The sequence below is a fragment of the Xyrauchen texanus genome, chromosome 13 (genome assembly GCF_025860055.1).
Source record: "Xyrauchen texanus isolate HMW12.3.18 chromosome 13, RBS_HiC_50CHRs, whole genome shotgun sequence".
NCBI classification, from domain to species: domain Eukaryota; kingdom Metazoa; phylum Chordata; class Actinopteri; order Cypriniformes; family Catostomidae; genus Xyrauchen; species Xyrauchen texanus.
Genome location: NC_068288.1, coordinates 9,052,643 through 9,073,192, shown reverse-complemented (window position 1 = coordinate 9,073,192; position 20,550 = coordinate 9,052,643). Strand labels below are relative to the sequence as shown.

Here is a 20,550-nt window from a genome sequence, read left to right as displayed (position 1 = left end):
CGTAGACTTTGTCAGTTCGAACCAATCTGACCATTCTATGTTGACCTCTCTCATCAACAAGACATTTCCATCCACAGAACTGCCCCTCACTGGATGTTTTTTTTTTTTTTTTTTATCATTCTGAGTAAATTCTAGGCACTGTTGTGCATGAATATCCCAGGAGATCAGCAGTTACAGAAATATTCTTATCAGCCCATCTGGCACCAACAATCATCCATATGATTATCTAGTCAGCCAATCGTGTGGTAGCAGTGCATAAAGTCATTCAGATATGGGTCAGGAGCTTCAGTTAATGTTTACATCAAACTTCAGAATGTGGAAAAAATTTGATCAAAGTGATTTTGACAGTGGCATGATTGTTGGTGCCTAACGTGCTGGTTAGAGTATTTCTGTAACTGCTGATCTCCTGGGATTTTCACACACACACAGTCTCTAAAAGTTACTCAGAATGGTGCCAAAAACAAAAAACATCCAGTGAGGGGCAGTTCTGTGGACTGAAATGGCTTTTTGATGAGAGAGGTCAACAGAGAATGGTCAGACTGGTTCGAACTAACAAAGTCTATGGTAACTCGGATAACCGCTCTGTACAATTATGGTGAGAAGAATGACATTTCAGAATGCTATTCTGAGATGCGTATTGGCGCTGTTTTGGTGGCACAAGGGGGACCTACACAATAATAGGCATGTGGTTTTAATGTTGTGGCTGATCAGTGTAGAAATTTGATGGCACTAGGTTTGTGTGCCAGCACAGCAGAGCATTCACAGGCTTTCCAAAGACAGTTCAAACCTGAAATCCGCATGTACATATTAGCATAGTCAAATCACAAACTTGGTGCCAAATTCAGTGTCAGCTAAGATAGGTGCATAGCCCATCTGTCCCTGTGTAATATGTACAGACAACTATATAATTTGTAGGTTGATTTCTCCTGCTTGTCCTACCAATGTCAAGCGAGTAGAGTGGAAACCTGTTTTCTCATTATCAATCATTATTTTTGTAAATCCGTTTGGCGTCACTAGAGGAATAGAAACTTTGGCAGTAACTCCACAGCCTGTCGTTCTTGCCATTTAGCAGATGCTTTTTATCAACTTAGAACACTAATTCAATGCATGGCCAACTCCTTGCTTGAGCCTTGGTTTACATGTTCAGCACGTCCTTAGACCAAAATACCCACAGTCCACTCACAAACCATCAGAAGCAAATTGCACATAAAACTGGTAAGATCCTTTTGAAATCAATACAGCCTGATATTTAACATCCCAATTTTGTATTCATTATTTGACTAGACTGTAAAAAGTTTCTACAAAAGAAATTGTTACACAAAAACAATGTAATGAGTTCATGTTACAACCATACTGATGGCACTGCAAATTTAGCAACAGTAGACTGAAAGTTCTGCTGCCGAAATCAGTCTCCGCATACCGAAATTCGTACCAGTGCCCCTAGTGGCCAAAGCTAGAAGAGTTTTTGAATGTATGGGCATGTGTGAGATCAAGTCAAAGAGTGGAGGCAAAAGCGAATGGTATTTTTTGTTACAAACGATATTATACAGTCATTATTAACAGGATTGCATATTTTATTAATTCTACCCTCCAACCCTAAAACTAGCCATCAGTGGAGTAGAAATGTCATTTTAGAGTGAAAATGCCACTTCTGGTTCGCGCTCACCATTATTTATGTGAACACAATAACTTCCTGGTTTCCATGGGAAGGAATGCATGTCTTTGAGGTTTCTTGCAAAACACATATTATTTGTGCCAGAGGGAAAGGTGAACATATTTGAATCAATGCTAAATATCTAATGGGGGATAGTTCTTGTTGGTAATTCGGTAGAATGTGGTTGGTTTCAAGGTACATCAACTTTCAGAAGCAATGCCGATTTCCTGTGTAATCATGTTGGTTACAACAAAATACACTACTATTTGAAACGTTTAATCTAGCCTTCTCCTGTGGCATATAATCCTTTGTTCTACATTTATATCTCATTATCAGATTCGTTTGGTAGCTCTGTATCAGGCATTTTTCTTTCCCCATTTCTTCAAGTTGTTCCAGAAGTGTTTTGGCTTAGCGCTGTGTGAAAATTTTTAATATACCCATGAATAGTGTAGCTTACATTTAACATGTCTTTGTTTTATGTTTTCAAACCTAAAATGTTCTGTTCATTTCCAGGTTTGAATTAGATTTTAAACTTTTGAACCCCAATCAAACTGCTCTTTAGCTATAATGTACTGTATACAGTAGTATGCAACAAGGAGATCTCTTTATACTCACATTTAACTTAGTTACCACCCATCTCAGTCATGTAGCAGACACTTCTCCAAAGTAAGCTACAGTACACTACTCAAGGCCTCAATGGTGACACATCTATCCTCCAGTTTACAGTTCATGTCTTCCAGGATTTGAACCTGCAACTTTTGTAATACTAGCCTATGCTTCCACTTCTAAGCTAGCACAACCCAGTATTCTTGTAATTTTTAAGACGTGTTGTGTTAAGGATCAGTTTTTGAAGTACCCACTCATTCCCCCTAAGGAGATAACTCATTCCCATTTTGATGTTCAGTGAGTGTTTTGCTGCAGATTAGATAAGACCAGAGATAAGAGACTATTTCTGAACTTCCAGAACAGCAGAGGTGGGCGGAACACAGTGTTTGCCTAGAGAACGGATCATTACTTTGATCAAAATATGTCTTTGTTCATTGCAGCCCAAACAAACACAGCTAGCTGGAAGATAGAAAATTAGATAAACAATACAACGTATTGCATGAAAATTTAATGTGTAAAAATAAATAAAATATAAAATAAAAAAGAAGTATACGCACCAAAGAAATAAATATGCTTATACAGTGAAAAGGTTAATAAAATCACCAAAAAGTGACACCAATATATGTCTATGCATGAGAAATTAACTAAAGAATCTGGTGGAATTTGAGCAGTTTGCAAAGCATAAATTAAATTAAGTATTACTCTGCAAGAGTTTACCTGGTGTCTCTGTTTACTTGCTCAGCAACTTAAAGTGTCTAGTCTTAGCACACTTCTAAAGCCCTAAACCATATGTACTAACCTTAAGTAACCCTTACCTTTCTAAACCCTTAAGCCTGATATTAAGCTTTGTTGTACAACACACATCATATCTAGGGTCCATAATATTATAGTGACTTTGGGGTGGGCTTTTTTAATTTGGGCCAGTAAGCATCAAGCTAGCAACCACTCAGAACACCCTAGCAACACACAAACAATCAGAAGCAAATTGCACACAAAACTGGTAAGAGCCTTTTGAAATCAATACAGCTGGATTATTAACATCCCTGTTTTGTATTCATTAATTGATTAGACTGCCAAAAGTTTCTGCAAGACATTTTTACACAAAAATGGATTGAAAATGGAAATAACTGTTATTGTTTCCAACATGATAACTGGAAACCACTCACTCACAATGTCATGAGTTCATGTTACAACCAGACAGATGGTACCGCAAATTCGGCAACAGTAGGTCGAAAGTTCTGCTGCCGAAATCAGTCTTTGCATTCCGAAATTCGAACCAGTGCCCCTAGTGGCTGAAGCTGGAAGTGTTGTTGAACATAAGGGCATGTGTGAGCTCAGATCAAAGAGTGGAGGCAAAAGCAAATGGCATTTTTTACTTACAAATGATGTAATACAGTCTTTATTTTTTGCAATTAACATTTTGTATTAACTCCACAAAACATATATACAAGAGCAAAACAAGTACAAAAAAAATACATGGAATCATTCAAACATTTAAACCCCACAACCACCCCTCCCTATCCCCAACCCCACCCTAACCCCCAACAAACACCCCTGTGGTCATATAAAAGTATATTCGGATGGTTACAGACACATATAACAATAAAAAGATTATTAAATATATATAATAATATTTACAATAATGTCAGCCTTCTAAACAACCCTTTTTCAAAGGGTGCCGCCCTCGCCATCTCTGAGCACCACTCATGAAATAATGGCGCTCCAGCTGACCTCCAACCCCTTAATAGAACCTGTCTGGCGATCACGAATCTAGTTAGGACCCAACTCTTTATAATATAGTCATTATTAACAGAAATGCCTATTTGATTAATTCTCCCCCAAACTCTTAAAACTAACCATCAGTGGAGTAAAAAAGTAATTGTAGAGTGAAAATACCACTTCCTGTTCAAGCTCACCATTTTTTTATATGAACGCATTAACTTCCTGGTTTCCATGGGACCAGAACACTAAAGCTTCTAAACCCTTAAGCCTAATATTTAGGTTTGGTGTTCAACACACTTAATATCTAGGATCTAGAATATCATAGAGACTAGGGGGTGGGCTCTTTTAACTTGGGCCAGTAATTATCAACCTAGCAACCACCCAGAACACCCTAGCGACCACAGAGACATGTGCTAACAACCACTCATAATGCTTGAAACCACATTACAACATCCCTGTGACCACCTAAAATACCTTAGAATCGTGGTGGTGATTTTTCCACAGACAATTCACATATTGTTAAGGGGAAATAAAATCTTATCTTACATTTCTTTCACCTTTGAATTCTTAATTCAGCATTCTTTTGAAAACTGTAAATGTTGTTTAAACAAACAACAATGGAGGATATTCGAATGAGTTCTGTTCAAAGAGTTTCACAAACCCCGTTTGTTGTGGAACATAAAAAGAGATATTAGAGTTGTTTTTTGTCATTTTCAAGGACATTTCATAGGTTACACATAGAATTACGAGGGTATTATGTTCTAAATGTGGTTTGTGAGGACACCCCTAGTGTCCCTGTAATTCACACGGTTTTAAAAACATACTAAACAATGTTTTTTAATGTAAAAATGGCAAAAGGTTTCTGTGAGGTTTAGGGGTAGGCATTGGGTTAAGGGATAGAATATATAGTTTGTACTGTATAAAAATAATTATGTCTATGGAGAGTCCTCATAAAGATAGTACCAACGTGTGTGTGTGTGTGTGTGTGTGTGTGTGTGTGTGTATGCGTGTGCGTGTGTGTGTGTGTGTGTGTGTGTGTGTGGCACCAAAATGTCTTATTAGTTTTACATAACTTTTTTGTTTGTTTGTTTGTTTGTTTAGAATGTTTAAAAATACAAAAAATGTTTTAGTAAAACAAAAATATTCATTCAATTATATAATTATCAATGGTTTGACAGATTGAATAGCCCTCTAAATACTGTTTGGTTAAAAGAAAACTATCATGTGTCGTGTCTTGTCAGTCAGTGTTACAGTGCTCTAGGTTAGTAAATTAAATGAAAGAAATCTTAGTAGATAAAACATAAATTAACAGTCAACATACAATATTAGCTGTGAGTCTAAATTTGTTTTTAACTAATTTCACGAATAGCCTTTGAAATGTATTGTGTGAACAGCAGAGGGCACAATTATCCCATAGATTTGGCCCTAAAATTGCCTGGCAACTGTCTTATGAGACTATAAAACTGTTATATTGATTTGATTATACACATCTTTTTTTGTTGATATTTTTTGTTTGTTTTTTGTCTGTCTGCTGTTGTGTGTAAGGAAAGCTTTACTGTTAAAGAAATGACTCTCTAATGGAAGAATATGTAAATTGAATATAAATACATCTACTGACTATTAGATCACCTTCCTGGAAAAAAATAAAAATAAAGTCTAAGTTGGTTTCCTGGGTTTAGCTGGTTTGTCAGCACTGTAGTTCACCTGGTCTACCTGGTCTCCAAGCCTGGCCAAGCTCGTGTTTAGCTGTTCGGGCATCTGGTCTCCCAGTCTGACCATCTGTCAAGTGCCCAAACCCCTTTAAAACAGACCAGTCTGTCCCAGATGGGAGATGAGCTAACCACCATTTGGTGGTTTAAGATGATTTTTTAAAATAGGACAATTCCTATTTGTTTTCCCTATGCATTAATGCTAATAGCTAAAGTTAGCTGGTGAGATTGAAAGACATCTTTCTCTCTCTCTCTCTCTCTCTCTCTCTCTTGATTTTTTTTTACTCTTTTTTTCTTCAGTTTTCTCCATGTTTTGGCAGAGTTGAGTTGAGTATGAAGGTTGAATTTTTTATGTGCAGGCACAGCAGTTAAATATAAAAAAAACACAAAAAAAACTGACTAAGCAAAAGATTGTGAGAAATTAGGCCACAAGAGTGGGAATGCTTTTTAAAAGTCCTTTGTGTAATTAAAAAGGTGACATACTGTATTTTATTTTAAATAAAGTTTACCCTTTCTCAACACACAAACTAAGAACAGTGTTTAAAACTTTAAATAGCAAAACTGGATTAAACCAGCTAAGACTAGTGTAACTTAACTAATGTTCCTGAAGCTAAATAAGTAGAGCATGGTGATAGCAATTACAGGGCCATGGGTTTGATTCACAGGGAACACTGGGTTTCCATCCAAATATTTTTATGCGCATTTTGAAATTGCGCATAAGAAATCCTGAATGGAAACGTTTGATATGTGAATAAACGTTCTAAATTGGCTTACAATTGAATGCCTATTTAGTTAAAATGCTCATTAAGAGTAAAGACGCTGACTACCACCCCTGGAGTTCGCGAGATAAGCTGCGTACACACTGCCAGCTCTTCATTTGAATAAAGTTGAACTTGTCTCAACTTTGTCGTGTCGCTGGACACACCCACATTTAGTCGCCAACGGTCGCGACAGCTCGTGTTGCAGGAAGTCGCTGTGCTCTCATTGAAAATGAATGGGATGGAGTCACTGTCGTGCGCGATGTCGCTGGCAGTGTGTACGCACCTTTAAGCAACCAAATTGGCCCGCTTTCTACGGGGAGTCACATGGAGTAACCTCCTCGTGGCCGCTATAATGTGGTTTGCTCTCAGTGGGGCGCGTGGTGAGTTGTGCGTGGATGCCGCGGTGGATGGCATGAAGCCTCCACACGCGCTATGTCTCCGCAGTAACGCACGTAAATAAGCCACGTGATAAAATGCACAGACTGACATATCAGACGCAGAGGCAACTGAGATTTATGCTATGCCACCCGGATTGAGGTGAGTCACTACGCCACCACGAGGTGCATTGGGAATTGTGGAGTAAAAGGGGCGTTCTGTTGTGATATCTATGATAAAATGGGCGTGTGGCAGGGCGGAGGGCGGGGCCGGGTCCCGTATTAAGGTGCGTACACACTGCCAGCGACATCGCGCGCGACAGCAACTCAATACCATTCATTTTCAATGCGAGCACAGCGACTTCCGGCGACACGAGCTGTCGCGACCGTTGGCGCTAGATGTGGGCGTGTCCAGCGACGCGACAAAGTTGAGAAAAGTTCAACTTTGGAGCGACTAACTGAAGCGACAGCCAATAGGAGAGACGACGGGAGAGCTCACGTGATCCTTCTCTCTCTCTCAGCTCCTGCAGTAACGGAAAGATGGATGAAAGGCTAATTCTTGCTGTTAGAAATGTTCCAGTGCTCTGTGATATGTCTCTTCCCACGTTCAAGGACATTTTTAAGAAAAATACTGTGTGGAAAGGTGTATCTGAGATCGCGGGATTTTATGGACCCAGACAGACCGGCATTTGCATTTTCAGCCGCAGATAAACAGCCGCTATGGCAAACAGCACGCCTTGTTTCTCATTCATCTTTGATATAAAGCATTTTATGTACTGATTCCATTTATATTTAGTCTTTTCCCTCCAAAATGTTTGTTTTTAGTGGCAAGAAAAGAGATTCGCTGTCAACAGCAATGGAATGACATCCGTGAATGTCATTTATAAACGTTACTAGGCAACCAGTAGTGGGAACACCCACTAGCGACTTCACCGCCAGCCACTGGCGACCTGCAGCGATAAAGTCGCTGGCAGTGTGTACGCAGCTTTAGGCTAATCAAGCCTCCGTGAGGGATAAAGGTCGACTGCAGAGGATCGTGCGGGGGAGAGAGATAGTTTACGGACATGTACGTCATGTGAGTGTTTGTCTTTTAAGTTTATCATTAAAACTATTATTTATATTGTCAAGCCAGTTCTCACCTCCTCCTTTCCATGGATCCCTTTACACTGGTGCCAGGGGCTTGATTAGCCTAATACGGGACCCGGTCCCGCCCTCCGCCCAGCCACAGGACGAAAAAGACGTACTTGCATTGTAGGGGGGACCGAAGCTAAATCTAGGGACCAGAATATCATATAACTGGTGGTGGTCTTTTTTTACTTGGGCCGGTAAGCAACTGGATAGCAATGCTGTGGCAACCATACACAACACCCTAGCATAGAGGTGCCAACTTTTGCAAAAGTAAATACCTCACATTTTCTTCAGACAATTAAAAAAATCAAGTTTGTTCTGTTCACCGTAGAAAACAACGCTAATACCAAATTGCTTCCAATTAGGGCAAGTTTTTAAATTTTCATGTTCTGATGTGGCTTTACCTTAGCAACATTAGCCAACAAAGAGAACCCTATGTGCCAGATGTCTGAACAGGATTTGTTATGGGTGGCCACCAAGCAGACTAAAGCTGACAAAGCTGATTGCATATTTGTGTTGATAGCTTTTAGATGGGCGAGAACTGAAAACTTGTGCTCATGTTCAATGCTGGGTAAGAGCTAGAAATAACATGAAGACGCACACAGCAGGAGGAGGAGATAGAGGCAGCCAGCAGAAAACATCTCAGTAGTTTCTCTTGAACTAGAGTGAAGCAATGACTAGGCAATAGTCAATCAAATAACTTTATGGAATGGATTTTGCAGAATTGTTTATCTTGAACTCAAGCACTGAGAGATGATAAAATTGTGCAATTATCCAAGACCAGGAACAGAACTGGCCTTCTTGATCAATTTGTTCAAGCTTTGGAATCCCTCAGCATTCCACAGCTTAGAAAAACACACTGGGTATTGTAAGCATAATTGTAGATAAGCTCAAACACCTGCAACTACTGAAAGTCTCTGCTGGAAGTAGCACCTGCTCTGGCTTTTCTTGTATACTGCAACTGTGTTCGACCCTAAATAGCTCTTCGTCAGGTCAACATGACGTTTTCGGCTGATTTCCTACCTCAGGCCCAAAGTACCAGGTAGATATTTATATACTTTGACCACAATTTCAATAGATAATTGAATAAGTTGAGGCATTGAACTCAACATGGTGCAAGCTGAGTTGTCAAAGTCAAAATCAATTCTTCGTGCTTTGTACAGACAATATTTTGTCTGTAAAACAAATCAATATGATCAGTAATGGATCACTATTGTTTTTCCTATAACAGAGTTCAACTTGAGCTTGACAAGGCCAGTATAATTGTAAACATAATGTAATTCTGATAAAGACTGTAGGGGAATTTACCTCTGTTTGGGTAAATAGGATGTCATAAAGATCTGCATACAGTAACAAGAGTTGAACAGAAAGTGTAAAATGATTCAAAGTGCTGTTGGCTAGTTTATGGATTGGCTTAAAAAGATGTGGGCCGCTCACAGAAACCATGTAATTTCACAAGACCCCTTTTTCAATGAAATCTGCCTGGTAGTGGGGATATATTAATGTATGGTATTCCAAAAGAAATCACTCCCAACACCTACAAAAATATCAGGAGTATATCAGTGTATCAGTGGTCACACAAATGCCACTGTGTCCTAAAAATAAATTAAGGATTTATAATATCTTACTGTGTATTACAATAGGAAGGCATTGTTTGAAGTTGTTGGCATGTTTAGGAAGCAAATGACAAAATGTGTCTTTTGACTGTTTGTTGTAATTTAGTATTTGAAAAAATAAATTATGAAGGGAATATATTTGGGCTCAAATGACAAGGCTGCAATAATGAGTTTTGGACCAGGGCATTATAGATTAAACCAATTGATATGTGTTTACTGTATAAATAAATCAGAACATTAGCCGCTGTGAGGTTGAGCTGAGCTACAGCATGTTAATGTTTCACAGGACATTAATAGAAACTCTGACACAAGTAGGTTATGGGTCCTGTAAGTCATCGCTTATGCATGAACATACAGGTGCATCGACAGTACATGTGCATATATGAGTGCATGCAAATGCTCTTACTGTATATTTTAACCATCACTTTCTATCTATCTGTCTCTCTCTCTCTCTCTCACTCTCTTTGAGCTGTCTTGTGTCCTCTCTCTCTCTCTCTCTCTCTCTCTCTCTCTCTCTCTCTTTTTCTCTCTCTCTTTCTGATTTAATAGATTTTAATTAATAATTAATAAACGATTAATAATTTAATAAATAATTAACGGGGCAGTGGTGGCTCAGCGGTTAAGGCTCTGGGTTACTGATCAGAAGGTCGTGGGTTCAAGCCCCAACACCACCAAGACACCACTGTTGGGCCCTTGAGCAAGGCCCTTGAACCTATCTGCTCCAGGGAGCCGTATCATGGCTGACCCTGCACTCTGACCCCAGCTTAGCTGGGATATGTGAAAAATAAATAATTTCACCATGTATATGCAGAAATGTATGTATAATGTGTGACAATTGGTCAAATTAAAATTAAAATTAAATTAATTAAAATTAAATTAAAATTAAATTAAAAAGTCAGGCTCAAGCTATGTCAATACTAAGACATAACATGCTGTTGTGCAATGTCATTTGACTTTTTTCTTCTTCTTCTTTTCTCTTTGACAAACCTGTCTTAAAATACATTTAATGTATGTTTTGGACAAGAGAGATATAAAAAATGTGTAATATTTGCGGGCCTCCATGTCAGGTTTGAGAAGCACATTTTGGTGTCACATTACTTCTTCAAAGTATTAGAGGCACAAACTAACATATTTTGGTGGGAAGAAGGATTAGGTATGTGAGAGAACCTATTATCGAACATAAAATAACATAGAGTAGAGTAGCATGAAAGTTTGCTGGTTTTAATTACATAAAATTTCCATACCGTCAACTTGTTTATAAATTGCAGTGTTGCCTGCATTTGTCAAACTCAAACATACAACCCTGTTATTAAAGTTATTCGAAGTATTTTAAAAACATGTTTTTCAGCATTTGGTCTCAAACTAGCTAGCTCAGAGTGAGTTTGCAAACCCTGTTACACAACCTGGACTCATAGAAACACATTACTAAACAGTAATAGTAAATCAGTAAAAATCTTACAGTAAAATTGGAAACAGTAGGATGACTTTTCAGTAGCTAAAATCGGTCTGTGTCTACCGAAATTCAAAACACTGCCCCCAGTGGCCAAAGCGGTAAGTGTTGTTGGGTGTATGTGCACGTGTGAGTGCACGTTAATGTCCACGGAGGGGCGCCAAAAGCGAGTTGTGAAACAAAATGTTTTAAGCTGTATGGGTTGCATATTTTATAAACTGTACCCCCCAACCCAAACCCCAAACCTAAACCAAACCATCAGTTGAGTAATAAATGTAATGTTAGAGGGAGAAATGCAACCACTGAATCACGCTCGTCACTGATTATGAAAACACAATTTATTCCTAGTCTGGGATACTTATTTTGTAATTGTTAAAAGGTTGTTTATGTATTTTTTATGTTTATTGCTAGAAAATACAAATTCTCACAAATCAGGGTTTTAAAATATATTTAGACCAAATTTTGTTGACAGGTTTGCTACATTTGCAAGATTTTAGGCCCTATTAAGGAAAGTGGCATTTCATAATTTCTCACAAAGAAAATGAAGCTATTATTTGCTGCCACAAAAATTATGTTTTACTTCTAGCGATGTATCTATTTCCTCTCCCGCTGTGAGCACAGATGCACACGCCCCCCATCCCTCTCTCTCTCTCTCTCTCTCTCTCTCTCTCTCTCTGATCTCCCTCCGAAGGCTGCTCTATCACTCCCATCCTTCCTCCCTCACTCTATAATATTGTCACCACTTCCCCTCCTCTCCTATTTTTCTTCTCTCCCTTGATTATTCTCATCTGTCTTTTTCTTTATCATGGAATGCTTTTCATTCTTTATTTGTGTCTTCCATGCCTCTTCTTTTATTTCTATTGATAGACACAGCTGAAGGGATTCTTGCCATTCTCCAGGTCTCAATTCATGCTGCTTTCTCTCATTCATCCAAGGCACAAAATCTTCTGTTACTTTTCTCAAGGAGGGAGAAAATCTTCTTCTTTATTTTTCTCTTTTTGTTCCTCAGCTCGGCCGAAGATTCCGGATTCGGCCTCTGTTTCATTCCAGCCCCATTATCTACATTCTAGCTCAGATTGTAGGATCTAAACTGGAACCATGTTCTATTTCCAGCTGGTGATCATGGCCGGAACGGTTCTCCTGGCATACTACTTTGAATATACGGACACGTTCCCGGTGCACATCCAAGGGTTCTTCTGCTATGATAAAGCCTTCTCTAAGCCATATCCTGGACCTGAAGATGACAGCAAAGCTCCTCCAGTGCTGGTGTATTCGTTGGTCACCGCCATCCCCACCGTCACTGTAAGAGTTTTACTGCCTTTCATAAACTCACACTTTCGCTTAGTGCTGCATGTGGGATCATTAGTGAGTGTATTTAGATAGGAATTATTGTGAATGTAATTAAAGCATCTATCACTTTAAAAATTAAGTTTACTTGCTCTTTTTCAAATTTAGATTATAAAATGAGAAAAGGCATTGATGAAAGCTGCAATTTTATTACCTCCTGAAATTCCTCAGGTGAAATGAAAATAGGCACAGATGAGATTATTGTTATTAAGCTGTAAAAGTAATGTGAATGGCAACATTTAAGTAACATTTGTATCTCTTTTTATCTTTTTGATTGCAGACAAAAGGCAAAAGTCTCTGATTACTTTCTATTTAATTTATTTGGCATCAAGGAGAAATAATCACATTTAAGAGTGAATCATAATGTTAGTAAAAATAAATGTTGGTAGTGAATACCTTTTAATGTCAATGACCAGTTTAATGCTGTTTACCAGCATTGTCTATGTTATGAGCACATTCGTGCTGCTTTTGGCTAGTCATTTGTGCCAACATTTCCCAAAATAAGTAGATCAGTTTGAAATTGAAGCTTGTCCAGGCTGTTTTATTTAGCTGTGTACTTTAGAAATGGATAAATGCAAATGAGGCAATAATAGCATCTGTATGGCCAGACAGATACTCTATGCAAGTATGCAAAAGCAGATGTGAATGCCTGGCCAATGCATTGCAAGTATGTGGTCCAGTTGTACATACTTGAAATGATAGTTCACCCAAAAATTTACATTCTCTCATTATTAACTCACCCTCATGATATCCCAGGTGTGTATGACTTTCGCCAGAACACATTTGAGGAAAATTTGAAAAATATCTTAGCTCAGTAAAAATACAAATAGTGGCCTGAGGGGCAGATTTCTGAAACGTGAGATGGCAGGATTCTCTTCAAGCTGCTTTGCCATGACAGATGTATGAAAGAGAAAACTGACCAGGAAGACACTAATGAGGTCTAATTTTGCTAATGAACTACTGTATTTGTGTAGAAGATGTTTCTGGCCTATATTTGACTTAAATTGGCTAGAAACATACTTTATGCAAGTACACAAAAGTAAACCTGAGCATTTGGCCAGTGCATTGCCAACGCATAGTTTGGTTACATCCATTTTTGCATTACTGTGGTGTTACTTAATTGTTCAGCAATATTTTCTTCTAACTGTTGGTCCCCATTACAGTTCTTGACTTTAAAGAGAAAACTCTGCGCACTTTGCTCATTTTTTTATTATTTTCAAGTTATAATCCGGTGAGATTCAATACACCTGGTTACATATTTGTTCTTTGAGGTAACATGGCAAAGAAGTCAAAATCCTCGGGCTCTGGAGACATTAAAAGACACTTACGTGCTCAAGATTAAACCTCTGACAGGCCTGCAGACCGGGGACTCGATTGAATGTCACGGCGGGAGAAGAAATCCAGCGTCAACTGTCCAACTTGCCTGTGATGCTGACGAAGGTTGTTGATTACTTGGAGGATCCTACTGTACGTTTATCAATTAAGGTGATGGAAACAAAATTCTCTGAGTTGGTTACAAGAGTGGCAGATGTTGAGAAATGGATTGATTATCTGGAGTCATCCCAAAGTGAATTATCCGTTAATCCGCTCGCGAACAAAATAGATGTGGAAAATATTTAGGAAAAACTGAAAGATCTTGAAAATAGGAACCAAATAAATAACATTGGATTATTGGATTGTTGGAATTCCTGACCATGAAGAAGACAGAGATATGGTGAAATTCCTAGATGAGCTCTTCCCGGATCTGCTCGACATAACATGCCATAAGCTGGAAATCGAGCGAGCTCAGAGTTCTTGCTCACAGATCGGTTTAGGGAAACAGGCCTCGATCAATTCAGCCAACTTCTTGAGATCATCCGATAAAGATCTCATGTTGCATGAGGCGAGGAGCAAAGGAAAGTTTTTTGGAAGAATCGTAATATTTTCTTGTTCCCAAGTTTTGCGAATTCAACATGAAAGCAAAAAAATTCTCTTGAATCTGAGATAACCTTTCAGGAGCTTGACAAGGTAATTAAGGCCTTACCTACAGGCAATGCTCCGGGGCCAGATGGTTTTGCCGCTGATTTTTTTGGATCTTATGCTACAGAATTGGCTCCACTTTTGTTAGAAGTTTATACGGAATCATTAAAGAATGGAAAGCTTCCCCCAACCATGACACAAGCCTGGATCAGTCTGATTCTTAAAAGGAAAAAGATCCAAGCGAGAGTAAAAGTTACCATCAAATTTCCCTGATCCAGCTAGATCGAAAAAAATTATCAAAACTTTTGGCTAACTGGTTAAGTAAAGTTATGACATCTCTATACATAAAGATCAGGTGAGGTTTATTCTGGGCTGTAGCTCTTCTGATCAATGAAAACATAAGGCGCTTCATCAATATCATATGGTCAGTAGTGAATGATCAGTCTCTGGTCGCTGCCATCTCACTTGATGCCAAAAAGGTGTTTGATATAGAAGAATGGGATTATCTTTTTAAGATTTTGGAAATGTATGGGTTCGGGAATACATTTATTGGTTGGATTAAGTTACTTTATAGACACCCTGTAGCAGCGGTACAAACAAATGGATTAATTTCAGATTATTTTAATCTGAATAGGGGCACTCGACAGGGTTGCCCTCTTTGCCCATTATTGTTCTGTCTTGCCCTAGAACCATTAGCAGCCACGATAAGAAAGGAGGGGGATTTTCCAGGGGTGATGGATGTAGGTGTGGTGCATAAGCTTCTGCTTTATGCTAATTATATTTAATTATTTGTCTCTGACCCCACTAGATCTATGCCTTGCCTCCACAGTATTATTAATTCCTTTTCCAAGCTCTCAGGATACAAAGTCAATTGGTCTAAATCCACAGCTGTGACTCTGACAGCGTACTGTCCAGTAACAGCCTTCCAGCCAGGCGCCTTCCAGTGGCCCAAACTGGGCAATACGAATTTGGGTATTTTATTCCCAGCAAATTCGTCTTATTTAGTTAGAGTTCATTTTGACCCTTTAATAAAAAGTTTTTCAAGCTTCATTACATTTATCGATGATTGGGAAGGTTAATGTCATTAAAATGAACTGTGTTCCAAAATTAAACTACCTGCTACAGTCACTCCCTACAGATATCCCCCTCTCTTATTTATAAGCAATCTGATAGCATAGTGAAGTCCTTCATTTGGAATGTTAAGCATCCCAGACTACATTTCAACAAATTACATAGCCTGATTGACAAAGGATGACTAGGCCTACCCAAGATTTAATTTTATTATTATGCTTTCGGTCTCAGGCATTTGGCTCATTGGTCGTTGCACCTCCCTGGTTTTCTATTGAACAGGAAGTCCTTGCCCCTATTTTGCCATTGCGAATCCTTTCTATCAAACTACCCAGAGAAGATAAGTCATACCCCGTTATTTCACATTTGCATGTGATTTGGACAAGAGTGGCCAAAGTATTTAATCCGAACATTTATTTAAATGTTGCCTCAAGCATATGGCTGAACCCCAAATTATGTATCATCAAGTCCACTTTCTGTTCATCAGAGTGGATTGTGAGGGGGGGTCGCTACACTTGGCGACCTGTTTGAGAGTGGAGTTTTGTGATCTTTTGAGAATTTTGGTCATCATTTTGGGATTCCCAGATCTCAGTTTTATAGGTATTTACAGCTGCGCCACATACCTGTACCCCCCCTGGGAAGGCAGGTGCTTTGGGAGAGGTGATTGCTGCTTTTGGAAAAGGTCACAAGGCATCAGTGTATTATTCCCTTCTAACTCAAAGTCTGGGGGATGGAGCTTTAACTTCTATCAAGAGATTGTGGGAGAAAGATTTTAATTTGGTATTGGAGGAAGGAGTGTGGACTAGGATTCAAAAAGAATGTTAAGTCTGCATCTAGAGATGCAAGGGTTCGCCTTATGCAATTTAAGATTTTACATAGATTTTATTGGACCCCCTCTAGATTATATAGGCTTGGTCTTAAAACCACACCCACCTGCTGGCCATGCCAATCAGAAGTTGGAGACTTTTAAATTATAACATAAAAAAATTGGCTTCTGACCAGTCTCATGATCAGCAGGCAAATATTTTAAGGGGTTGGAAATGGAATGGAGCACCCTCTTTTTCAGAGCGGTGTGTGGAAATTAGGTGGGTAGCTGCATTTGAGGAAGTGGTAAGCAGAAGGCAGGGGTTTAGGGACGTATTTGTAAAAAGAAATGGGGCAATTATTTAGTTTTTTGGGGGGACTCTCGGGGAGGAGATGTGGAGAGTGTAGTTTAGTTTAATTATGTATGTTTATTATTATAAACATGGTATTATATTATATTATATCTTTTTATTTATTTATTTTTTTGGGGGTTGTGTGCATGTGTTATTATGTGGGACAACAGGGGTGTTTGTTGGGGGTCAGGGTGGGATTGTATTAGTGGGGTTGAATGTAAAGTGTTGATTCCTTGTGTATGTGTTGGGTACAATGTCAGGAAGAAGAGCTACTGCTGCTCTCTCTCCTTTCTGGATGTCCAGGAGCATGTAATTTATGCAGTCAGGACATCTTGTCATTAATATTTAGGTCAGACCAAACCAAACCTAAGTGACATTAACAAAGTCAGATGTCCACAGTGTGATGCAGAGCTGTTAATGTAAACTGGAAGAGCTAAATGCTTCAGCCAAGAGTCTCGATTCAGTTAGCCTGGAAAAATGTCCCAGTGGTGTCAATTGGTTCATTATCAGCGGGAGGGCGAATTAATGTCTGTCTCAGCCAACATCACACAAACAGATGGTGAGCTACCACAATATCAGACCTCAGAGGGGCTTTCTTCACTTTTGAGTATTTTTAAACACACACACACACACACACACACTCATCTGTGCAAATGAGAGCAGAAGGTGAAAAAAGCTCACCGTCCTTTCCTGCATATAGAGCTGACAGCAGCACGCACAGGGACACCTGTCAACTGAGGTTTTATTTAGACAAATCTCTCTGTGTGTGTGTGTGTGTGTTGAAATTGTCCTCACTTATATAGTGAAACATGACGAGATGAGGTGTCCTCACTAATAAAACAAGTGTGTCTTTGTGGGTTTTGTTTTTTAGGGGTCCATGTGGATGTGGTTTGCTTATTTTTAACTTCAATTTTTTTTCTTTTGATGTTGATGTGAAAAATTTACTGGACAACTGGTCTTTGTGTCACCCACAGTTAAACATATCTCTATAGGAATTGTGTGTGTAGTAACACACAAAGCTTCCTTTGTGTGTTACTACGCCTACTATCTCTTTGTCTTGAGGATGATAGTTTGGGTCCGCATCTTCGCTCTGTGTGTGTGTGTGTGTGTGTGTGTGTGTGTGTGTGTGTGTGTGTGTGTGTGTGTGTGTGTGTGTGTGCGTGTGTGTGTGTAAATATGTGGGTTCTCAGAGTGTGTGTGTGGGCAGTTGGAGGTTTATATCTTTTGCTGCAAGCAGAATCTTGAAACAGTGATAGTGAATATGAAAAACTCTCTTGTCAGTTCTAGCATCTTTAATGAGGCTGCTTTTCCCGCTGTAAACACACATATGAACCACGCCGGAGGGTTTAATTACTGAGACATACGGCCTCACCACATCTGAAGATGTCAAGTGGTCCTCTAATTCACAGCAGACACAGTCTTGTGTGTTCCCTAATGAGCGGTGTGCCACAGAGTGCTGGATCAGGGTCAGGTGCATTTTATTACAACTAGTTTCTGACTGATCACACTGTGAATGTGGCATCAGGAGCTCAGAAGTTCTGCTGCTGAAATCAGTCTGTGCTCATCAAAATTCTAACCACTGCCCCCAGTGGCCGAATCTGGAAGTGTTGTTGGTTTTAAATGTCCACAAGTTGGCACCAAAAGTGAGTTGCATTTTTTGCTGTAAAATATACAATCAACAGGAATCCAAATTGTATTAATCCTTTTACTAACCCTACTCCTTAACCCAAACCAGATCCCTAAACCTAACTGTCAGGGGAGTAAATCTTTTTATAACAAAATGTCATGCTCACCATTGTTTATGTGAATGTTAGTTCTTCCTGGTTTCCATAGAACTAAAACCCACATCTCAGAGGTTGCTCACACAATGCTCTAGAGGGAACGGTGAACACGTTTGAATTGAAGCAAAAATGTATGATGGAGGGTGACACTTGTCAGTCATTTTGGAGAATTTAATGAATATTCATAACAGCATGTCTATTTCCTGTATGATCTTGTTGTTAGTTTAACAGGTGGAGTGATATTTGATTAAATACAAATCCTCCATTCTTACCAACACATTAAAGGAAAATGTGAATACAAATAATTTAAATTCTGTCATCATTTACTCTTAAATCATTACCTTAAATCATACCTTAAATCATTCCAAACCTGCAGTGATGGGTGAAGCTTTTACCTTAACTATTAGCTTAACTAGCTTAGCTTAACTAGTAGCGAGGTGGAAGCTTAGCTAGTTTTTAAATCAAGTAGCTTTTTAGCAGCAGAGTTATATTTTTGATTAGGTAGCACGTAGCTTTGACAAAAGCTACACCGCTACATCATACATCACACCTGTTTACGACATCCAGTTTTAAATCAGAACTAAATGTCCAACTCACAAATTAATCCCTCATCTGAGTCAGGTTTTTACAATGAATTGGTCACATTTTATAGTAAAGCTGTCTGAATCGGTTTGCAATTCAGTCTGAATAACTCACAAAGCTCACGCGCATGTTGCTGATAATTTGGTGCACGTTCTCATTTGCCAACACGCTTGCAGAATATTTTAAAATATGGAAAATAAAGATAAAATTAGTCACAGTGGATCTACAATCATTGGAAACCAAACCTATAAAAGCATCCTATCGTTTGCCAGTGATGAAGATGGTCTTTATTTATTTTTTTATCCCCATATCTCCCAATTTTAAATGCCCAATTCCCACTAATTAGTAGGTACTTGTGCTGGCGTGGTTACTCACCTCAATCTGGGTGGCGGAGGACAAGTCTCAGTTGCCTCTGCATCTGAGACAGTCAATCCGCCCATTTTATCACGTGGTTCATTGTGCATGACACCGCGGAGACTCCCAGCATGTGGAGGCTCATGCTACCCTCACGATCCACGCACAACTTACCATGCACCCCACTGAGAGCAAGAACCATTCATTCTTGCAACCTTATGCCATTTAGATATTTAATGTATATGCCTCCCAATTTGCTCTTTTAAATTTCCACCTAGATATGTTGTTCTCTACAATTTCAGTTACATGAATACCTATTTTACAAAATATTGGAAAATGATAACTACCTATTGTAGTGTCTTCCCAGACATCTCATAAACAATACATCCTAAAACCAGTGTTAAGTCTATAGAGGAACAACTACCCCAAGCAACATCAATTCTTGTGGCTTTACCATTGTTAAGACATACAAATCCCTTCCAGTCTATAAATTCCTCTACTATATTTCCATTATGATTATTATCGAGGAGGTTACACCATTTGACTCTACCCTCCCTAGCAACCGGGCCAATTTGGTTGCTTTGGAGACCTGGCTTGAGTCACTCAGCACATAATGGATTCGACCTCGCTACTCCAGGGGTGGTAGTCAGCATCATTAGAGGGTAGGGAGGGTAGAGTCACATGGGGTAACCTCCTCGTGGTCGTGATTAATGGTTCTCACTCTCAATGGGGTATGTGGTAAGTTGTGCGTTGATTGTGGAGAATAGCATGAGCCTCCACGTGTGGAGTCTCCACAGTGTCATGCACATCGAGCCACGTGATAAGACTGACAGTTTCAGAAGCGGAGGCAACTGAGACGTGTCCTCCACCACCTGGATTTACCAGGCGAGTAACCGCGCCACCACGAGGACCTATTAAGTAGTGGGAATTGGGCATTCCAAATTGGGTAAATAATAAAAAAAACTTTCAAAAAGTTTACTGATTATGGAGAATGCAAGCCTCATATTATATGTGTACAAAAAAAAAAGTTGAAATCACATTTAGATATTGTGCTTCAAGGATATATAGCAATAAGGAGAGACAGATAAATAGGCAATGGTGGTGGGGTGATAGTGAATCAGAATATGAATCACTGATAGTAGAAATAATTTCACGAGCACAGAATATAAAGGTGATATATTATTATAATCCATGTGATAAGTTGAGCAGAGAAATATTGGAAACGATTATGAGAACAGATAACCACAAAGTAATATGGTGTGGGGGTTTTAATGCACACAAC

At 39.0% G+C, this 20,550-nt stretch overlaps 1 protein-coding gene across 6 annotated transcripts in view; it reads left to right on the top strand.

Moving 5' to 3' along the window:
- Nucleotides 1-20,550, top strand: part of LOC127654206 (phospholipid phosphatase-related protein type 5-like) — a 64,774-nt gene that overhangs the window by 18,518 nt on the left and 25,706 nt on the right. For 4 of the 6 annotated variants that reach the window (XM_052141287.1, XM_052141286.1, XM_052141289.1 and 1 more), the window contains exon 3: nucleotides 12,134-12,322. The exons of 1 other annotated variant lie outside the window; for it this stretch is intronic. In XM_052141287.1, the coding sequence (XP_051997247.1) occupies nucleotides 12,134-12,322 (189 nt within the window). Of the gene's footprint in view, nucleotides 1-11,711; nucleotides 12,323-20,550 lie in introns of those variants that run through there. One more of the 6 variants, XM_052141290.1, reaches the window with a different exon arrangement.